Below are 20,673 nucleotides of genomic sequence, written 5' to 3' on the forward strand. Positions count from 1 at the left end.
ATCACTGTGTTGATCACTCTTTCCATGATGCACCTTTGCCTTCTCAATTATATGCATGCTCAAAGTTGCTACAACACTATCCTCAACCTGTTCCATTTCACCCTGCATAAATAGAAAATCTGAATATGAAGTATTTACAATGATAACCTACCTAAAGAGGGCTAGTTGCTCACCATTAGTTGTAAATTCTTTGCTCCCATGTCTCCAGGCCTTCTTAAGCTGGTCGAGTTCAGGTCAGTTAGCTTCAAGTTTCTCACATTCTTGCTGGACAGTATAACAAGGACGTCAAATCAAATACACATTTTTATTAAAGAAGTTGTACAATGTTGAGTTAAATTTTATTATTATAGTACATCTGAATGTTCTGACTAAATTATCTCCAAGTATAAGGCAACTAATACCATCAATTATAAAAAATGTTTTGTTTGTTTGTCCAAGAAAATCTCATTGGTGTAACAACCTACACAAATTAGATGTTTGCTTAAGTTCAGATTCGATGCCTCCCACAAAAAACAAATGTCAAGGGTCAGGGCAGGTCAAGGGCACACTTAACTTCCAAAATCAGTACATCAAGTAGATTACAACATTGTTCAAGAGAACTGCAAAGTATCTGCAAATTCAAATTGTCTACGACTTTATGCGCCTCGCCCAAGACTCTTTATACATATTCATGTATTTGTATAACCACAAGGTGATATGGTGGATAAGAGATTAGTTTAGGTCCTTCCTAGGCCAGCCACCCCATTTTCAGGTTAAGAGTTATGGCATTGTAACAATGCGCCAATTAGACATAACTAAAGCATTTTTTCATATGGATCAGTAGACCATTGTACATGCTTAACAAAGTTGAGAATCAGTATTTTCTGTATTGCTGGTAGCACCATTTATGACCAAAGCATCACCCCAAAAAATAATGGTTAAGAGACCATTAGAACACAATCGTCTCCATTCTCTTCCCAACATTCTAATTGAGGACACAATGACAGTACCTGCTTGTGTAGTCTTGATCTCCTTGTTGACTCTCTGTTAGATTGCTTTCTTCTCTCCCCCTTCAGTTCTCGTTCATCCTACTAAAAGAAAGCACATCAAGAAGATGGAAAAATGCCATGCTCTGGATTTATTAGAGATACAGAATACTAGTTGTTCATGCAAATTGCCATAGTATGTTTCCCATACTTACCATCTGTGATAAAGGGGCATCATGGCAAGGTGCTGCTGCATTTATCTGAATCTGTCCAGAGGTCTCTGCTTTAATTGGAGAATTATTCCAAAGATCTATTCCAATGTTAAGGTTCGATCTTGCATTGGAAATTGCTGCCATTTCAGTTGTCGAAACGGAGAGCTTTCCTGCATAGCTCCTCTTTGCTGCGCTTCCGGTCTCGGCTGCAGCATCTTGCATTGTCGTAGCCTGAGATGGCTCGCTTGAAAGGTACCAATGGCTAGGCACATACCCACCAAAATAGAAAGCTATTGCATTGTATCTTATAAGTAGGCATTACGGGTCATGTGAGCCAACCTTGCACATTTGCACTGCTGGACTTTCTCCTCTTTGCAGAAGGTAATAGCTAGTCAAAACCTGCGAAATCACAATCAACCAACATGGTCCCAATACTGCTACACTACAGCTATGGCATTTAGGTAATGACCTACACGGTACCTACGACACAAGCATATCTTTTCTCTGATGTCTCCTCGCTCCAGCCGCCATTGCTGCACGCACCACGACAAGAATAGTTTCACGATCAGCTCAACAAACCAACAGCACATATCAGCAACCAGTAAATACATTATGCACCACCGTAGCACAAACTGAAGTGGTACCTTCCGGAAGTACTACCGACGGAGGGAGCGCCAGAGCTCTCTCTTCCCTTCTGCCACCGCAACGGGCTAGCCAGCCATGTAGGGAACACTCTGCACAGAACCAAACCTAGGAATCAATCTCATATTCCAGCTACAGCACTAGAACCGACCGATATTGGAACAGAGGGTTTAATCATGGCCATGGCCGCATCCGCGTAGTACGCCGGGACGCGGGGTGGAACGACACGTGGAACGGCATGGGCGTCCCGTACGGTGCACCCGCCGCCGCCGCCATCATGTGCTGCTGCATCCCTCCACCGTGGACGAAATCCTAATCAATCCTAAACCGCGCCATCTCAAACACACGCCACGCGAAGGAACAAGCCAACAAGAAAAAGGAGGCATCGTCGTCTGTACCTGCGTGATGTGCCAAGCGTAAGTGTTAGAGTATATTAGGCAACTCCGGATATGGTTAGTTTAGGATTGATTGTAATCCCGGGATAACCTTCCTTATCTCTAGGAGAGGCTACTTGCCCTCCAAACCATGTACTCTATATATACCGCCCTAGGGGCTTAATGCAATATATCGACCACATTATATGCATCCTACTTTCCTACATGGCATCAGACGCCTAGGTTTTAGATCCTGACCTAGCCGCCGCCGCTCCTGCTGCAACCCGCGCCGCCCCCGGGGAGATCGATCTCCGCCGGGGGCAGCGCCCTCCTAGGATGCGCCGTGGATCCCTCTGATCCGCGCCGCCGTCGCCGTCAACCAGCAACAGAAGGACCTACCTCTTCCCTGGCCGCCCCATGGCGGCGCCGCTCGACGTCCCCGTCGGGTACCACATCACCATAGGGGCACCACTGGGCCTGCGTGCCTCCCCGTCGTCGTCCCCCTCGGCTTTGCATCCATATCCGTCTGCCCCTTCTGCGCATCAGGCCAGGCGCCCTGCCTCCTACCAGCGCTGCCGCACCGCTTCCCCAAGAAGGCGTGCCCTGCGCAGCAGCGGAGGACCTCGGTGGGGATGCCAGGCCACTGCGCCATCGGGGTCGGCAGGCTGCCGCACCGCCAATCGACGTCAACGCGGGGCTGCAGCGTTGCCGCCGCCCTCCACTACCGATCCTCTCCAACGCGCCGCCGCAGGCCTGCTTCCCCTCCACCCTCAGCGCCGCGCTGCTGTCCGCAAGGTCGCGGCTACGGGGGCGGCCTCTGGGGGTCGTCGGGCTGCTGCACGGCCGGAGCAGAGGAGCCGCTCAGGTTGCACCTCCCCCCGTCGAGCTCCCTCGCCAGTGGGTTCTTGCCCCCTCCACCGATTTGCCTCTGATCCTGTCTCTACCGATGGGTGTGAGGATAAGGTTGGGGGCAATGCTACGTGCACCCGAAATTGTACCCGTAGGTTCGTCTTGGTGCTACTGCTGTTTTTCTTTTCCGATCTAAGATCGGTTTGCGTCGCCCTGCCGTTTGTCGCCGGTCTTCGTCGACACCCCCGAAGGACGAGGTTGTTGCTGCGCCCTTTCAGGCTGCAGCGACGACGTTCGTGATCAAGCCACCCTACCGGTGTCATCGCCTTTTCAGGCGGTGGCGCCGCTCGCCGCCGGTCTTCATCAAGCAGGCGCTCGATCCGCCTCCGCGCCTCCAGCCGTTCTCGCGCAGACATCGCCGCCGATGTTCCTGAAGGAAGACGTCATCGTCACCCCTGATCTGAGCGCGACACTTGCTGCAACCTGCGCTGTTGCCACCCCTGTTCTGAGTGTGACCTAAGTCGCAAACCGCGCCGTCTACCATCGTCATCCGCTGCACCGTCCTGCTACTGTCTTAGGCAAGAAGCTGCTGAGTTTGTGAACTCGAGCACCTCGACGACGCTTCGGCCCGCACCCCCTCCACGGCTTCGACCACGTCCACCTCGACTTCGGCTACTACGGCACTAAAGGGCTATCATCTGCATGAGTCTCCAGTCAAAGCTTTCGCACTGGCGTTCCGACTGCAGGGGGATACGTCTCCATTGTTCTCCAGTCTGACCATTCGTGTTGCTACTGCTACGACTGCGGGGAGATGTTAGAGTATATTAGGCAACTCCGGATATGGTTAGTTTAGGATTGATTGTAATCCCAGGATAACCTTCCTTATCTCTAGGAGAGGCTACTTGCCCTCCAAGCCATGTACTCTATATATACCGCCCTAGGAGCTTAATGCAATATATCGACCACATTATACGCATCCTACTTTCCCCTACAGTAAAGCTGCCCGCCGGCGGTGTAGTAGGCCTGCATCGATGCGGCCCATTCCGCGTGTGCCTGCGTCGCCGCCGCCCCGGCGGACGGTCCGCGCCCGGGCGCTCGGGCCCTCGTCGTCGCCCGACATCATGGAGGCGGATGACGCCATGGCCAGCCCGTGTGCTCATCGTGTCAGCCCAAATAGACCTGCTTCCAACCCATCACTTGTTTTAGAGTATTTTATCTGTATACCATTACAAAAATTAATGATAATCTGTGTGTCACTAGAAAGTTTGGAGATAATGTATGTCATAACGCGAATTTCTTTGACATGTGTGCCATTCCGTTCGCTTCATGTTAGGAATTAACAGTTTCTTAGACCTGACAGATGGAGCCCACCACTGGAAATATCCATTGTGCCCCTAAAATCATCTCCGTACCTCCCCGCTCACCCATACCGGCGGTGCCACTGCTGAGGACCGGTCTCGCACCGCCGTCGCCTCCCTCCCTCCGCGCCCCCGCTCATCCGCCCGTCTCTCGTCCAGCGCTCCTCCCCCACTCCTTACACCGATGCTATGGCCAGCGCCGTACACCGCCTGCTGCTCTGGCCGTGGCCCCTGGGCGGGAGACCTGTGAGGCCATTGCGCTAGTCCCCGAGGAGAGGGCTCTGCAGACCGCCGCCATTGTGCGGGCATGGCGGCTCAAGCTCACACGTGAGAGAGGCTTGTTTAGTTGCGAAATTCAAAATTTCAAAATTTTCACATCGAAAAAGAATTCTACATGCATGAAGTATTAAATCTAATCAAAATAAAAAATGAATTGCATAGTTCGCTTGTAAATTACGAGATGAAACTAATGAGCCTAATTAGGTTATGATTAGATACTAAATTGCTACAGTGATTGTTCCAGTATACATGTGCTAATGATGAATTAATTAGTCTTAATAAATATTTCGGACGAGTTCTGTAATTAGTTTTGTGATTAGTCTACGTTTTCTTCTAATGTGCCAAGATTCCATTAAAAAAACTTTATGGACGCAACTAAACGAGGCATAAGTGGTGGGAAACGATGGATTATTGGATTCCTAGATGGCGAGAGACAGAGTGAGCTCCTTAGCGCGTGCCTGATGACGCCAATTTTTTTTCTCAATCTCTCTCTCACACACAAACGGCGCAGGCCAGAGCTTAGTTTTTATAGGAATTAAATGCAAGTCTTGTTCAGGAGAGGATATCATGAATTGGTGAATGCAAGACGCAATGCATTAGCGTTGTTTGGTTACTCTAGGATTCCTAAAATACACGCTTTCTAAAAAAAGTCTCGCATGCATGGAGTACTAAACGAAATTTATTTGTAAAACTTTTTCAAAGATGGGTATAACTTTTCGCGACGAATCTAATGATGGTAATTAATTGATGATTGGCTACAGCGATGCTACAGTAACCATCCTCTAATCATGCAGTCAAAGGCCTCATTAGATTCTTCAGGATTCCTAACGCAGGGTTCTGGAGTTAGTTTTGTAAACTGATTTTATTTGACTCCGTAATTAGCGGTCAAAATTTCCTAGCACTTTCTAGCGCGGAAACCAAACAATGCCATTAATTAGTGGTTTCTTGTGGCTCCTAATTAGATTCCAGCAAGTTGTACCTATGCATTAGTGGTTTCTTGTGGCTCCTAATTAGATTCCAGCGTGGATGAAACCAACCTGCAGCCAGACTTCTGCAACGTGGACGGAGACAAGCTTCGGAAGGACGCCGGCGGAGAGGAACCGGTTTGGAAGGGGTGTGCTGCGGCGGCGGCGCGTAGAGAAAAGTAACGAAGGGCAAATCGATCTTTTTTTTTTAATCTCTGCTAGCCTCCTTAGGCTGCCCGCACCGGCAACCTGTAAACCATCCTTCAGTTCCAAAATACAGTAAAACGAGCTGCAGCGGCATCCTTTATCCGATACACGACGGAAGCGGAGACCACAGTTTCCGCCAAATCGAGCGTACTCAGCGGAGCTCGCTAAACCGCGGACGTGGCGCGGGCCCGCCTCGGCCGTTGCTGCCCCGCGGTCAGGGCCGCCACCGGGAAGCCGAGGAAGGGAGCTGGAAGAGGGAAGGTGGATAGGAGAGGGAGGAGAGGAGAGGGAGGAGCTCGAGCTCGTGCAGGGGGCGAGGGAGGAGGGGCATCGGCGGCCGAACTCGAGGTTGAGCACGCCGACGGAGGGAGCAGGGGCCTGCGTCGCCGCCTTGCCGCACTAGATCCGGTGAGGGGAAGGGAGAAGCAGCCGCCGCTCAAGCAGAGGCAGGTCGGACTCGGCAGCGACGGCCGCACGACGAGCGGGCCTGGCTGCCAAGCACCGCCGCGTGCCCGGCCGCCGCGCGCCATGTGCCCCGAGAGGGAAGGGAGAGGTGCCAAGCGCCGCGGCGTGCCCGGCCGCCACGCGCCGCGGGCGTCCCGTGGGCCCGGCCACCGCGTGCCGCGTGCCCGGCCGCCGTGCCTCCGCTCGTCGGCCTCCGCTTGCACCTCCGGCACCGCCGTGGCAGCGCGCGGAGCTCCTCCACCGCCACCGCCATGGCCGCGCGGAGCTCGCTCCCCCGCGGGGCTCGCGCAGGAGCCGGGGATGCGCCGCCGCGCGCCGCCCCTTCGCCTCGCCATGGACGCCACCCTCCCACACGAGGTTGGACGCCGGAGGCCGGTCCGCCACCACCGGCAGCCATGGCCGACGCCGCGCGTGGTGGAGGAGGGGGAGGGGAGGGCGCACATGCCGGAGAGGAGAGAGGACAGAGGGACAGAGCGCGTCGCCGAGGAGAACCGGCGGGGGAGGCCCAGATCCGCCGGCCGCCGCGCGCTGTCGCGGCCTGGCCGCCGCGTGCCTCCCGTGGCCCGGCCGCGGAGCTGCCCCGTGCCGCCGCCGGCGAGGGCCGAGCTCGGGGCCGGTGGAGGGAGCGGTGAGGCAGCGGCGAGGGGGCGGAGGTCGGGGCCGGAGGAGGGTGCGGCGAGGGGCCATCGTGACCGAGCTCACCGGCTGCCATGGAGAGGAGGGAGGGAGAGAGAGAAGGGGCCTGCGGCGGAGAGAGAGTGGAGGACGACGCGGCACAGCTCGATCCCTCGGCCGCCGGCCTCGTGGTGCGCAGGCCGGCGAGCTCCGGGGTGCGGCGGCGCCAGGGGAGGGGCGGCGCGGGTAGGAGAGATAGAGGAGGGAGGGAGGAGAGAGAGTGGGGAGGGAATGGGGTAAAAAGATAAAAAAATTCTGAGATGTGGGTCCCGGCTCTGGTAGTTGATGTAGAGTAGAGTATAGAGGATGAATGGGTGCGGAGAAACTGTATATAAAAAAGAGAATCTCGATGACTAGGCAAGAATATTTCTTATAGAGGATGAATATAGAGGACAACGAGTGCAGACAGTCTTAGACCTCCTTCCGTCCAAATTGGCACACAGGTCAAAAGAAGTTTGCGCGATGGTACACAAGTATCTCCTAACTTTTTAGTAGCACACAGATAAACCATTAACTCTTTTAATAGTATACAAGTAAAAGACTCCTTGTTTTAAGGTCTAATAGGACGACCAAGATCCCCACTAGCCGCTTGAGTTGAGAGCTAAGTATGCGAGATGCAATGTGCTCACTGTCTTTCTACACAGGGGACACCGCGGCCCGCGTCAAGTCCGTAATAGCCTTCGTATTATGCCTGTGCATTATTATGGATAAAATTGATTTAAATATCAGATACGTATAGTTTTCCATACGTTAATTTGTAGAGATCTATATGATTGAGTCATGAACGAAGGGCTGGTCTGACTCGCATATGGTACAAACTAAGACCCACCTATGAATGACGTATGGCGGATCAAACTAAAAATTTAGGTGGAAATATTACTTGCTTTAAAAATAAACCGTTACCCATGCGTTGTTACGGACAGCGTTGGTATAAATATCGAATATGCATCGTTATATGTTTGTTAATTTGTAGAGATCTATATGATCGAGTTGTGTACGGAGAGCTCGTCCAACTCGCATACAAGATGGACTAAGGGTCATCTGTTAGTGACAGGATACAGACCAAACTAAAAGTTTAGGTTGTTGAAACTTACTTTAGAAATTCCTTAGAAATAAATAGATATAGATTTATAATTTTTTTAGACCGGTTCTTGCCCTTTGTTTGAAAAAAAATACAAGGTATTTCAGCCATGTCAGGTGTAAGCTGTCAAAGATAATTATTGTGCTTTGTTTTTAATACAAGTGGACAAGTAGCGTGAAGTGCGCTTGCATTGTATCCTCCGCATGAAGGAAGCTAGCCTAGCCTCTGAGCTCTGAGTTGACCGCTGGACATAGATGGCGGCCTCGAACGGCGACGGGCCGGCGATCGGGATAGACCTGGGGACGACGTACTCTTGCGTGGCCGTGTGGCACGGCGACCGCGGCGAGATCATCGCCAATGATCAGGGCAGCCGCCTCACACCGTCCTGCGTGGCGTTCACCGACATCGAGAGGTTCGTCGGCGAGGCGGCCGTGAACCAGGCCGCCCTAAACCACGCCAACACCATCTTCGGTCAGTACAAAGCACAAGCACTGGTATTTCATTCTCCAGTTTATTTCTACCGTTCAAGAGCTGCACATCGCGCACTTCACCTTCTCTTTTTCTGAGAGAACTTCAACTTCTCTTTGGCCGCCACTATAGTTTTTAGTAGGCGTCTTTGAAGCTCGGTCCTTCACAGACGACGTTCATTTAGGAGTAGTAGCTTTGAAGGAAGAACAAATTAAACGGCAGCTTTTAATCGGCGTAGAGTGCTAGTTTAAGCTGTACATGGATCATCTGGCTGACCATATGATCGACTAATTTTCTTACAGAGGTCAAGCGGCTGATTGGTCGTCGATTCAGTGATGAGGTGGTACAAAGAGATATCATAAGCTGTGGCCGTTCAAAGTCGTCGCCGGTCACGAGGACCGGCCGACGATTATTGTGCAGCATAAAGGCGAGGAGAGGCAGTTCGCGCCTGAGGAGATCTCCGCCATGGTGCTCGCCAAGATGAAGGAGACCGCCGAGATCTACCTCGGCACCACGGTCAGGGACGCCGTCGTCACCGTTCCTGTCTACTTCAACAACGCCCAGCGTGAGGCCACGATTGACGCCGGTGTCATCGCCGGCCTGAACGTCCTGCGCATCATCAACGAGCCGACCGCAGCCGCCATCGCCTACGGTCTGGACAAGATGCCCGTCACAAACGGAGAGAGGACGGTTCTTGTCTTTGATCTTGGGGGTGGCACCTTGGATGTCTCCCTGCTCAACATCGATCCGGGCGCGGACATAGAGATGGCTCTGTTCAACGTGAAGGCCATCGCCGGTGACACTCACCTTGGCGGGGCCGATTTCGACAACGAGATGGTGAAGTACTCCATACGGGAATTCTTAAGGAAACACTGGAAAGTGGACATCAGAAGCAACCAGAAGGCGCTCCGGCGGCTTAGGAATGCCTGTGAGAGGGCTAAGAGGATGCTTTCTTCCACTGCACAGACCACCATTGAGGTCGACTCGCTTCATGACGGCATTGACTTCTCCACCACCATCACCCGCTCCCGATTCGAGGAGCTCAACAAGGACCTCTTCAGCAAGTGCATGGAAGCTGTCGAGCGGTGCTTCCAGGACGCCAAGATGGACAAGAGCAGAGTCCACGACGTCGTCCTCGTGGGCGGCTCCACCCGCATGCCCAAGCTGCAGGCCATGCTCAGGGAATTCTTTAACGGCAAGGAGCTCTGCCGGACAATCAACCCCGATGAGGCCGTTGCCTACGGAGCCGCCATCAAGGCCGCTTCCCTCCGCGGCAAGGCTGGCGGTGATAAGATGCGGAGCTTGCTGCTTCTCGACATGACGCCGCTCTCACTTGGGGTCGAGACGAGAGGAGGTGTCATGTCAGTGCTGATCCCGCGGAACACCACCATCCCGAGCAGGAAGGTGGACGAGTACACCACCACCTGCGACAACCAAACCAGTGTACTCATTCAGGTGTACGAGGACGAGAGCGGGAGCACCAAGGACAACAAGCTGCTCGGCAAGTTTGAGCTCTGGGGCATCCCCCCGGCGCCCAGGGGCGAACCTAAAATCAAAGTCACCTTCGACATCGACGTGAACGGTGTGCTGAACGTGTCGGCCCAGGACAAGACCACCGGGCGCAGCAACAACATCACCATCACCAGCAACAAGGGCCGGCTGAGCAAGCAGGAGATCGAGCTCATGGCGGAGGACTGCAGCCCGCAGGAGGTCAGGATTTACAAGGGGATAGCAGCAGAATCAATCAATCAAGGAAGGCCGACCAGTTGATGCTGCCATTTCATGAGGACGTTCTTCGTATAGTAACTCATGCTGTCATTTCATTTTCCAATGCAATATGCGCCCATCTATACGTTTCCTTATTTTCTGAACGAACTTCCGAAAACATGGTGTGATCAGTGATACTGAAGTGGTCGTCTGTATCTATTAAATGCCCTGCTCCTGCAATCTTTTTTATGTTGGGCACAATCTTTACACTTGGCTTGTCAGTCAATCAGCTAGTAATGTTTTCTTTCACACCAAATCAGCACTAGCCAATAATATTTTTCTCTCATAACAAATCAGCACCAGCTACCAGCCGCAGCCAAGCGAATAGAGTGAATAAGTAGGAGTGGACTCGAGTCTAAGACCACGGTTTCGCAAGTAGCAGCGCAATGGGCTCAAAGGTAAAGAACACAGGCCAAACTGGCAGTACACCCCCAAAACACATAGACTAACCCCTTCATGTATGGCACACTACTGCAATTCACATCGCCGGCCTAACAGTCTTGCGTCAACCGGTAGTTAACGCGAGATCAACATTGGCGGCAAAAAATAAGCTTCCTGATCTAATTATGAAACTACAGAGGCGTTGAAACTAAGCAAGTCCTGAAACATTTGCTCAAGGACCATGAGGACAGAGAACACCCCCATCCCAACCAGAACAGGCTTTGCACTTGCGCTGCTCATGTCCCATTCCATCTCCCCCCTCATGTCTTTCGGAAGCTCCTCGTCTGCGAGTCCGGCGCTCGTGCCGGACAGTTTGGAGCCGATAGCCCAGGCCATCAGTGGAGGGAGAACACCGTACAGGATGGTCATGCAGTATCCGCCCTGAACATTTGTGCAGGAAAGCAGTGCAGCAAGTCTCAGTGAAGAATGGGATGCTATGTTTGCTCCGATTTATTTAACCAAGATAAGATTTCACATGTGTTTCATGCACGCTTACTGCGATGTCGGTAGCTATGGAGAATGAATCCGGGACAGTAGCCGCGATGACCATGGTCGGCACAACCACGATCCCAGTAGCGATGTAGCTGAGCCTGTTCTTCTTCAGAATTGCTGCCACACCAGGATGCCCGGATCCATCTTCCTTGCGAAACACAATGCCTTTGTTCATCTTTTCCTGCACTCACCATTTTTTTGGTCAGAAAACTTCACACATTGTTCCTAGAACCGCTTGGTGGCCTACTTACTTTTATATTTACTTGTTCCTGGGCTGATGATGAAGAGACCAGATTGGTCAGCTGCTCGATGAAGAACTGGGAAGCCCCAAGCAGCGTTCCGATGAGCGACGTCCCCACGGCGAGGAGCGAGAAGGTCTCCACCACCGTATAGCTCCAACTACAAAAATCAAAGAACCCTATTCACGTGACTGAAATTGAGTGCCTCGGCGTCGGCGGCACGATCGATCTAGTAAACCTCAAGCACTGAACGGCGACGCAGATTGCCGAAAAGATGAGCGCATGTTCTTGCTACCGCGGTGTCCTTACTCTGTCTTTAACATGTCCAGAATGCCAGGCCCGGTGAGGTCCGTGGCAAGGCCGAGCGCGATGTCTTCCCACACGAGCAGGGACACCAGCGGCACGAGGCTGCCGAGCAGTATGGACAGCCGGATCCTCGCGAGATCCCCTTCCAGGTACGCGCAGATCACTGCGAGAGATCAGCGAACGGTCAGTACGCTCCCAGGTGATAGGCTAGCAGCCGGCGACGCGCTGGATCGGCGTGTGGGTACGGGGTACCTGGTGCCATGTCGTGGAAGACCAGCGTGAAGATGATCACGGGCAGCGCCGCCGGGACCTGCTCCCAGTTGGCGTTCGCTGGCAGGCTCAGGCCACCGCCGACCGCCACTGCTGACACCTCAATCGCCAGCAGTAAACCTGTTGCGATGGACAGACATACAGGTCCTGATTAACTGGTCACAACAGAGTTCATTATTTCTTTTTTTTCTTTAAGCTAGGGCTCATGAATTGATGATGATAGTCCAGATCATGTTTAGCCACTAGCAGGTGGTACACTTGAAGACATTGCTGATATGTCTTGAAATATTAAGGCATCAGAGTAAATAGCGGGACCTCAAAGGCTAAAAGCAAAGATTCTTTCCCGGGCGCGTGTTAATTCAGATCTATGAAACGGCAGCATTGATGCACGCACGATCAATTTACAGTAGTAATAGTCAATCAGCCACCAGCCAACCAGCCAGCAGTATTGTTCTCCCATACTAAATTAGCACCAGGCAGCAGCTATCAGCCAATCAGTAGTATTGTTGTCTTATAATAAATCAGCACCAGTCACGGCCAAGCGAACAGCGAATGGCAGCTCATGGATGGCACGGCATGCAAGTCTGTCCGGACACGTACGAGATCGAGATCGCGAGCAGCGAGTACTTGCCTATCATGGCGAGCGTGAGCAGCTGGTTCACCCGGTCGGTGACGCCTGGGCCGCCGCCGGCAACGAGCAGCGCGAGCGCGGCGGTGAAGGCGGCCCCGGAGACGGGCTCGGGCACGCCGGCGACCAGGCGGGACAGCACCTCGCCGGACTTGGACGCGTAGGCGACCATGGACGTGTAGGAGAGGAACAGGTAGGCCGCGGTGGCCAGGTGCCCGCCCCACGCGCCCAGCGTCTCCTGCGCCATGCTCTTCACGGAGATCACCTCCAGGTCCAGTTCCCCGCCGCCGCCGCCGCTGTGGCTAGCGTCCCTTTCCCGCCTCCGGCGCAGGTGGACGTTGATCTCCGCGATGAGGAGGGCCTCGGCCACCAGGAACGCCCAGCACGTGACCATGCACGCCGCGCTCGGGATGAAGCCCTGCATCCATCAATTGTGGCAACGGTCAGTGCTGCTTCCCTGACGAAATGGGCGTTGGGTCCGATGAATGCAGATGTTTCTTCCGTTCAGGAAGTGTTTCCAGATCGATGGGAAGTTCAGAACCGATCCAGCGCTCGACTTGGGAGAATTAAACGCGTAGATTCGATCGTCGTGCCAACTACTAAAAACGAACAACATGCCAACGATTGAATGCTCATAAATCGGGCCGAGAAATTCAGTTGGTTTGGTCATCTGCTCCGCCGAGAGATTCAGTTGAGTGATTATTCAGACAGTTCTTGTTTCAAAAAGAGAGAGAGAGAGAGAGAGAGAGAGAGAGAGAGAGAGAGAGAGAGAGAGAGAGAGAGGAGTGATTATTCAGACACGGGGGCCACGCGCTGTTATCTACTTGTATTCTACTGTATGCATTCATTGTTAGGAAAGATATGGAAGAGAGATGTTGCAGCTGGTCCATGGTGGCAATTACTGGTACTGACAGCACCATTGCTAATTGGGGAAATCATTGTCCTGGCGGCAGCATCTTTCACCGGCGGGTTCGTCGATGCACCTGCCCGCAACTTGCGGGAGCGGATCGCGGAAATGAATTCCGGCGGGCCTCCGCGTTGACGGCGTGCCGCGCCCGCCCACGGTAAACTTATCAGGTTGGTCTCGCGCACTCGCGCTTGGGGGGTGTGGGCGGAAGAGGGAAAACTCACCGCGGGCGCCGTGCGCTGCGGCACGGCGAGGATGCCGGACCCGATGCTGGTCCCGACGATCAGCGCCACGGCGCCGGCCACGCTCCCTCTCCGCGCGCCGCTTGGCAGCGCCACCGCGTGCTTCCTCCCTTCAGCCACCGGGCGCGCGTCCGTGACCCCCGGGACGTCGGGCCCCCTCTCGCCCGCGGCAGCCGCGACGCACCATTTGCCGCCGCCGCCGGAGAGGCCTCTCGGTACGTGGCGCACGCGTGCCGCCGGGCGGCCGAACGTGGCGCGGCGGGCCTTGGGGCACAGCGCCGCGCGCGCGATGGCCCCCTGCATTGGTGGCGGGGAGCTTCCGTGGCGCGCGCCGTCGCGGCTGGGGCGTGCGCTCAGACTCAGGCGACATGCGATGCGATGCGATTCGCTTCGCCGTTTGTTTGGACTGGCTGTGGATTCACCGCCCGTGGGGAATCTCCGAGCTCCGGTGGCTGCAGAGAGCCGGGCCGGGAATCATCGCGGTTTGTGGTGTGGTGCGCGCCGCAGGAGCTGACGGGCACGGCAGCTCGGAGATTCTGGACCAAGGCAGGGCGCGCCGAGCCCTGCCTTGGTGCGTGTACCAACTGCAACGAAAACGATATGGTCAGGTCCGGACGTGCACTATGTTTCGTTTGCGGTCATGTGGCGCTGAAAAATTTGACGGGGAAGTCGGCCGTCGGAGTCGAACCCCGTGCGTAGATCTAACTGGTACCACCGCCCCTCTGCCCCGAGCGTAGTAGCCAACGAAGTGTCCGATTCCAGTCCTACATCAGTGGGCGTTGATCTAACTGGCACCACCGCCCCTCTGCCACTCCGACGTACGGCCTCACGAGAAGCTATAGGTGACGGTAGCAATGGAGAGACAAAGAGCGTTTTTTTAGTATCTTTAAAGATTTAGTCGGCAAAACTTCAAAATTGACTAAATCATTGTCGACAGAAACGTTGCAAAGCATAATAATAGTTTAATTTATAACCAATTTTACAGCGATTCGGGTTAGCTCTTTAGATTCTCGGTGGTATCAACTCCGGCAATAATGCAGTGTGGCATGCCTTTAAGAAGTTGAGTTTGCAAGGTATGTAGTCCACACTTCCCGACTTCCGGAAGAAAAAAATGGCATGTAGTCCGCAAAATTAGGAATTGGAATCAGCTTCAAGACTCTACCTCGATTGTTTTCTTTAGCGGGCAGTGGCGGAGCAAATCGTTGATGGCAACGAAGACGTTCGGAGGACCTGGAAACGGGCGACAGCTTCAAATCTTAGATGAGTTCATCACTTCACATTTAATAATGACATGTTAACACTCTGATATTGATTTCATTTAATTATTTTCGGGTCAAGTCAATGATTTTATTTAATTTCTTATGTCTTGAGGTTGCAAGAGAGGATAGGGAAATGCTTTAAATGTCACATGTATATGTCTATTTCACATATTCAAATAAAATACTCCATAAGCTACGACTACGAGACTATGGGTCTGTTTGAGACCGTGGTCTGCTGATAAAGTGATAAGTAGCGCGTGCCCTGAGAAACCTCGCATACGCGTGAGAACGAGCAGTTTCTTGGACACAGTTTCGGGTTTGGGGCGATTGGTTGAGTGCCAAAATAGACCGTGTCAAAATATGAGCATGTCTAACTTTTGCCATTCGTTTGGTTAATTTCAAAAAAAAATGGCATGACTCAATTGGCAACGTTCACATATCCCATATTCTGGTTGTTTGTGCCAATCCTCTCTTCTGGTACTTGTACTTGGCATCAAACTAATTGATGGTTAAAATTTTGGCCATCTCATTTTAGCACCTAACCAATTGCTATTCTTGCCCATATTTCGGTAAATAAATAAATTTAGCATGGTACCCCATTTAGTTTCCAAAAATTTTCAAACGCTACAGTAATTCCGAACGTTTGACTACTAATAAGAGTATTAAATGTGGATAACTGACAAAACTCATTCCATAACTCCGGGTGAAATCGCGAGACGAATCTAATAAACCTAATAAACAACCTCTAATGATGAATTACTTAGATTTAATAGATTCGCCGTGTGATTTCCCGTCCATCCGTGCAATTAATTTTATAATTAATTTATATTAAATACTCGTAATTAGTGTTGCAAAAAAATACCAAATTTTTTTTGCCCAGTAAACGGGGCCAAATTTTGGAACCCAATGTCACCTGGCCACCTGGGTGACGTGCTGAAGTACCCATGCATTTGGAACAGCGTCCAGGGCGCGTCCATGGCGTGAATGAATGCGGCTGGTGCAGCAGCCGATCGGCATGGCCACTCACGGCGAGCCAGCTTGGATGGATCTCCAACCCCGAGCTCTTCATGCCCACCCTGCCTCCACTCCTGCCGTCCTGCGCCGCCCTCGTGACTACGACACACCGGCAGGGCGTCCAACTGCTTCCGCTCACGCATTCACTGCACCATTAAATCCCTTCTGGCGACCCCACCTACTCTCGCTCCGTCGTCCTCTTAAACCTACACGCGCATGCCACCGCTGTCTCCCTAGCACCGCCGTGCCGCTGTTGAACGCACGATAGGACAGATCGAAGCGTGCCGCTGGCGGAGATCTTAGTTTGGTTGCAGGTCGATCGGCGGGGATCCGATGGAGCTGCAGCTCGCCGCCGTGCTCGGCTCGCTCGCCCTCGGCGGCGCGGTGCTGGTGCTCTTCTTCGGCAAGTGGTGGCAGCCGCTGGCCGACACCGACCGGCGCGTCAAGGAGCTGGCCGACGCGGTGGAGGCCCTGCTGCGGCAGCGGGCGGAGGTGCTGGCCCACGACCCGTCGCCGGCGTCGGATCCCGTGCGCGCCTGGCTGCGGCGCGTGCAGGAGGCGCAGGACGAGCTGGTGTCCATCAAGGAGCGCCACGACGGAGGGCAGCTCTACGTGGTCCGCCTGGTGCAGTACCTCTTCCTCCCCGCGGGCCCCGTCGCGGGGCTGGCCGAGCAGCAGCTCAAGGCGGTGCGCGCGCTCCGGGAGCAGGGCGCGGCGATCCTCGAGGCCGCGCTGGCCACGCCGCAGGCGCCGCCGCCGCTGCTCTGCGACCCGGAGGAGCTGCGGGACCTCCCCGCGGAGGCGGGTCCCGCGAGGGCCTACCTCAACGAGGCGCTCCGCTTCCTCGGCGACTGCGACGCCGCGCTCGGCGTCTGGGGCGCCGGCGGCGTGGGCAAGACCACGGCGCTGAAGCTGGTGCGCGAGGTGTGCGGCCGCGTCGCGCGCTTCGACCACGTCCTGCTCGTCGCGGCCGCCAGGGACTGCACGGTGGCCAAGCTCCAGAGGGAGGTGGTGTCCGTGCTCGGGCTGCGGGACGCGCCCACGGAGCAGGCGCAGGCCGCGGGGATCCTGAGCTTCCTCAGGGACAAGAGCTTCCTGCTCCTGCTGGACGGCGTGTGGGAGCTCCTGGACCTGGAGAGGGTCGGCATCCCGCAGCCGCTCGGCATGGCGAACGGCAAGGTGAGGAAGGTCATAGTGGCGTCGAGGAGCGAGGCGCTGTGCGCCGACATGGGCTGCCGCAACAAGATCAAGATGGAGTGCTTCAACGAGGAGGATGCTTGGAGACTTTTTAAGGCCAACGTTGGCGGGGACGCCATCCATCGCCACACTGAAATCCTCACACTTGCGAGACAGGTAATCAGCTGATCTACACTTTTATCTTGTTCAACGTTGAAAACCATGGATCTGTTTCAAACCATCTCCTTGGTGTACTTATCTCTCGTTCAGTCTAAAATAGTTGTTTCGTTGTGACTCAATTATTTGCAACCTACTTATTTCTCAGTTAGCGCTCTATGCCTTGGATCAACATCATGCTATTTGCGTGTTGAAGTGGATGGTTTTGATCCAAAGGACATCTAGCTACTTGCTGACTGAACTAAAGTGGATGGCACCGGCCCAAAAACATTGGATGTTTATTGATTCACAATGTCCATTTTGGTTTTATAAATAGATTAGTGCTTAACATGCTTACAGAATATCATGACTGGTTGCTAATTGTGTTTAGTTTACAAAATGTCCTAGGAAGCCAATTATTGGCAATACTTGAGTTTACTGGCGTTTAATCAATGCATGATCCATTTCTTCTACATCACATTCAGTCCTTTATTTTTTTTCTTTGCATGACCATCTGAGCAACAATGTATTGAATTTTCAGTTACAATTGTTATTTTTGTTTGACAAAAATATTTAGGCTAACAATACTCCCAAATATTCAAGGAGACCGAACAGCTCTTTGTTGAGTACTGAATTTCCGGTTACAATACTTCGATTTCTTCAGGCTAATTTGTTCTGCCATCGAACAGGTGGCTGCAGAATGCAAGGGCTTGCCTCTGGCCCTCGTCACCGTTGGCCGCGCCATGTCAAATAAGCGCACGCCAGATGAGTGGGCTGATGCACTCGACGCTCTTAAGGCGTCTCAGCTCTCAACCACGCCCGGCTCAGACAAGAGCACGCACGCTCTGGTGAAGTTCTGCTACGACAACCTGGAGAGCGACACGGCGAGGGAATGCTTCCTGACCTGCGCGCTCTGGCCCGAGGATCACAACATCTCCAAGGACGAGCTCGCGCAGAGCTGGATCGGGCTCGGCCTGCTCCCCGACATCGCCGGCGACATCGCCGAGGCGCACCGGTTCGGGCACTCGGTGATCGCCATCCTGGAGGCCGCGCGCCTCCTGGAGGCGGGCGACAACCACCGGTACAACATGTTCCCGTCCGACACGCACGTCAGGCTCCACGACGTCGTGCGCAACGCGGCGCTCCGGTTCGCGCCCGGCAAGTGGCTGGTCCGCGCCGGCGCCGGGCTCAGGGAGCCCCCGCGCGAGGAGGCGCTGTGGCGCGGCGCGGAGCGCGTGTCCCTGATGCACAACAGCATCGAGGACGCGCCCGCGAAGGCGGGCAGCGCCCTCGCGGAGGCGCAGCCGGCGTCGCTGATGCTCCAGTGCAACCGCGCCCTCCCGAAGAGGATGCTCCAGGCGATCCAGCATTTCACGAAGCTCACGTACCTGGACCTCGAGGACACCGGCATCCAGGACGCCTTCCCCATGGAGATCTGCTGCCTGGTCAACCTGGAGTACCTCAACCTATCCAAGAACAAGATCCTGTCGCTGCCGGTGGAGCTTGGCAACCTGAGCCAGCTCAAGTACTTCTACCTGCGCGACAACTACTACATCCAGATCACGATCCCGCCGGGGCTGGTGTCGCGGCTCGGGAAGCTGCAGGTCCTGGAGGTGTTCACCGCGAGCATCGTCTCCGTCGCGGACGACTACGTCTCGCCGGTCATCGACGACCTCGAGAGCAGCGGCGCGCGCGTGGCCTCGCTCGGCATCTGGCTCGACAACATCCGCGACGTGGAGCGGCTCGCGCGGCTGGCGCCTGGCGTGCGCGCCCGGTCTCTCCACCTGCGCAAGCTGGACGGCGCGCGCGCCCTGCCGCTGTTGTCCGCCGAGCACACGCCGGAGCTCGGCGGCGTGCAGGAGAGCCTGCGGGAGCTTGTGGCCTACTCGTCCGACGTCGAGGAGATCATGGCCGACGCGCACGTGCCCGGGCTAGAGGTCATCAAGTTTGGCTTCCTCACAAAGCTGCGCGCCATGGCGTGGTCCCACGCCGCCGCGTCCAACCTCCGCGAGGTGGCCATGGGCGCGTGCCACTCCCTGACGCACCTGACGTGGGTGCAGCACCTCCCCTGCCTGGAGTCCCTGAACCTCAGCGGGTGCAACGGGCTGACGACGCTGCTGGGCGGCGCGGAGGACGGCGGCAGCGCGGCGGCGGAGGTGGTCGTGTTCCCGCGGCTGAGGCTGCTGGCGCTGCTCGGGCTGCCCAAGCTGGAGGCCGTCCGCGTGGAGGGGGAGTGCGCGTTCCCGGAGCTGCGGCGCCTGCAGACGAGGGGGTGCCCGCGGCTGAAGAGGATCCCGCTGCGGCCGGCGCGCGGGCAGCAGGGCACCGTGCGGATCGAGTGCGACAAGCACTGGTGGAACGCGCTGCAGTGGGCAGGCGAGGACGCCAAGGCCTGCTTCGTCCCCGTGCTCTGAGGCAGATCTTTACCCGTAAACCCATGAACGTAAAAAAATCACATCGAACATCGAATGTTGAGATAAATGCATGGAGTATCAAATAAAGTCTATTTATAAAATTTTTTGCATGGATGGTTTGTAAATCGCGAGACGAATCTAATGAGCCTACTTAATCTATGATTTGCAACAGTGATGCTACAGTAACCATTCGTTAATTATAGATTAATCATAAATTAATTTGTATCATTAGATTCGTCTCGCGATTCATAACCCATCTATAAAAAAGTTTTGTAAATAGACTTCATTTAGTATTTTAAATTAACAAGATTTCAACACAAAATTTTTACATGGAAAGAACTAAACACAGCCTGAGTCACCATGGTCGACTTGCAACAGGCGGCGAGGTTGCAATTTTGGCGCCGAGGGATCGGGAGTACTGCAGTTCAGACAGCAATAAGATGGTTATTTTGGGGTTCCTTCCTACCATTTTATTTGGGACATTTCGATTTTTGGGCTAATTCACTGCGTGTTGGCAGTTGGCACTTGGCATTTGGTGACTCTGTTTTTTAGCTTGATGTAGTACTATAACTCAACCAGCATACTATACTGTATTCTTGCTCAAACTTTTTTTAGCGGTGCCCCGATAATGAGAAATTTTTGGACACTCTGACAAAACTTTAAAAATTACTTAGAGAAAAAATAATGTAAAAAATGACTGCATGGGTCGACTCTCGACTCTGGGATAGAAAATTACCACCGTAATATGACCACTATGTTTCACGTAACATTAATTGTGAAATATACAGAAAATAACAGTTGCAATATCGATACTTAACTATT

At 53.9% G+C, this 20,673-nt stretch overlaps 4 protein-coding genes across 4 annotated transcripts; 2 read left to right on the top strand and 2 right to left on the bottom strand.

The window, feature by feature from the left end:
* Positions 1–234: 234 nt before the first annotated feature.
* LOC120689324 (DNA-binding protein EMBP-1-like) lies at positions 235–2,845 on the bottom strand. Its single transcript, XM_039971618.1, has 7 exons — positions 2,679–2,845; positions 1,822–1,911; positions 1,662–1,710; positions 1,513–1,565; positions 1,181–1,421; positions 990–1,067; positions 235–264 (listed from the first exon to the last, which is right to left on the bottom strand). Exons 1-7 carry the CDS (start codon positions 2,843–2,845, stop codon positions 235–237), a joined length of 708 nt encoding a protein of 235 aa, XP_039827552.1.
* Positions 2,846–8,873: 6,028 nt separating this feature from the next.
* LOC120690581 (heat shock cognate 70 kDa protein-like) lies at positions 8,874–10,474 on the top strand. Its single transcript, XM_039973281.1, has one exon. It carries the CDS (start codon positions 9,006–9,008, stop codon positions 10,308–10,310), a length of 1,305 nt encoding a protein of 434 aa, XP_039829215.1. The 5' UTR covers positions 8,874–9,005; the 3' UTR covers positions 10,311–10,474.
* A 200-nt stretch (positions 10,475–10,674) lies between these two features.
* LOC120690580 (tyrosine-specific transport protein-like) lies at positions 10,675–14,190 on the bottom strand. The gene is made up of 7 exons (XM_039973279.1): positions 13,815–14,190; positions 12,687–13,101; positions 12,038–12,175; positions 11,789–11,948; positions 11,492–11,639; positions 11,245–11,421; positions 10,675–11,129 (listed from the first exon to the last, which is right to left on the bottom strand). The coding sequence occupies exons 1-7, from the start codon at positions 14,133–14,135 to the stop codon at positions 10,872–10,874; spliced, it is 1,617 nt and encodes a 538-aa protein (XP_039829213.1). The 5' UTR covers positions 14,136–14,190; the 3' UTR covers positions 10,675–10,871.
* Positions 14,191–16,181: 1,991 nt separating this feature from the next.
* On the top strand, positions 16,182–20,439 carry LOC120690579 (disease resistance protein RPS2-like). Its single transcript, XM_039973278.1, has 3 exons — positions 16,182–17,458; positions 18,127–19,852; positions 20,207–20,439. The coding sequence occupies exons 1-2, from the start codon at positions 16,439–16,441 to the stop codon at positions 19,849–19,851; spliced, it is 2,745 nt and encodes a 914-aa protein (XP_039829212.1). The 5' UTR covers positions 16,182–16,438; the 3' UTR covers position 19,852; positions 20,207–20,439.
* The last annotated feature ends 234 nt before the right edge of the window (positions 20,440–20,673 follow it).

This window comes from Panicum virgatum, chromosome 9N (assembly GCF_016808335.1).
Source record: "Panicum virgatum strain AP13 chromosome 9N, P.virgatum_v5, whole genome shotgun sequence".
In the NCBI taxonomy this organism is placed as follows: Eukaryota; Viridiplantae; Streptophyta; class Magnoliopsida; order Poales; family Poaceae; genus Panicum; species Panicum virgatum.

Coding starts and splice junctions, on each gene's coding strand:
- LOC120689324 (XM_039971618.1), bottom strand. CDS start 2,845: ATGGCGCAGTGGCCTGGCATCCCCACCGAGGTCCTCCGCTGCTGCGCA. Junction 1,912..2,678: donor AGGGGGACGACGACGGGGAG/GCACGCAGGCCC, acceptor GGTTCTGTGCAG/AGTGTTCCCTACATGGCTGG. Junction 265..989: donor GATCAAGACTACACAAGCAG/GTACTGTCATTG, acceptor TATACTGTCCAG/CAAGAATGTGAGAAACTTGA.
- LOC120690580 (XM_039973279.1), bottom strand. CDS start 14,135: ATGCAGGGGGCCATCGCGCGCGCGGCGCTGTGCCCCAAGGCCCGCCGC. Junction 11,949..12,037: donor CTTCCACGACATGGCACCAG/GTACCCCGTACC, acceptor GATCTCTCGCAG/TGATCTGCGCGTACCTGGAA. Junction 11,130..11,244: donor CCATAGCTACCGACATCGCA/GTAAGCGTGCAT, acceptor ACAAATGTTCAG/GGCGGATACTGCATGACCAT.
- LOC120690579 (XM_039973278.1), top strand. CDS start 16,439: ATGGAGCTGCAGCTCGCCGCCGTGCTCGGCTCGCTCGCCCTCGGCGGC. Junction 17,459..18,126: donor TCCTCACACTTGCGAGACAG/GTAATCAGCTGA, acceptor GCCATCGAACAG/GTGGCTGCAGAATGCAAGGG.
- LOC120690581 (XM_039973281.1), top strand. CDS start 9,006: ATGGTGCTCGCCAAGATGAAGGAGACCGCCGAGATCTACCTCGGCACC.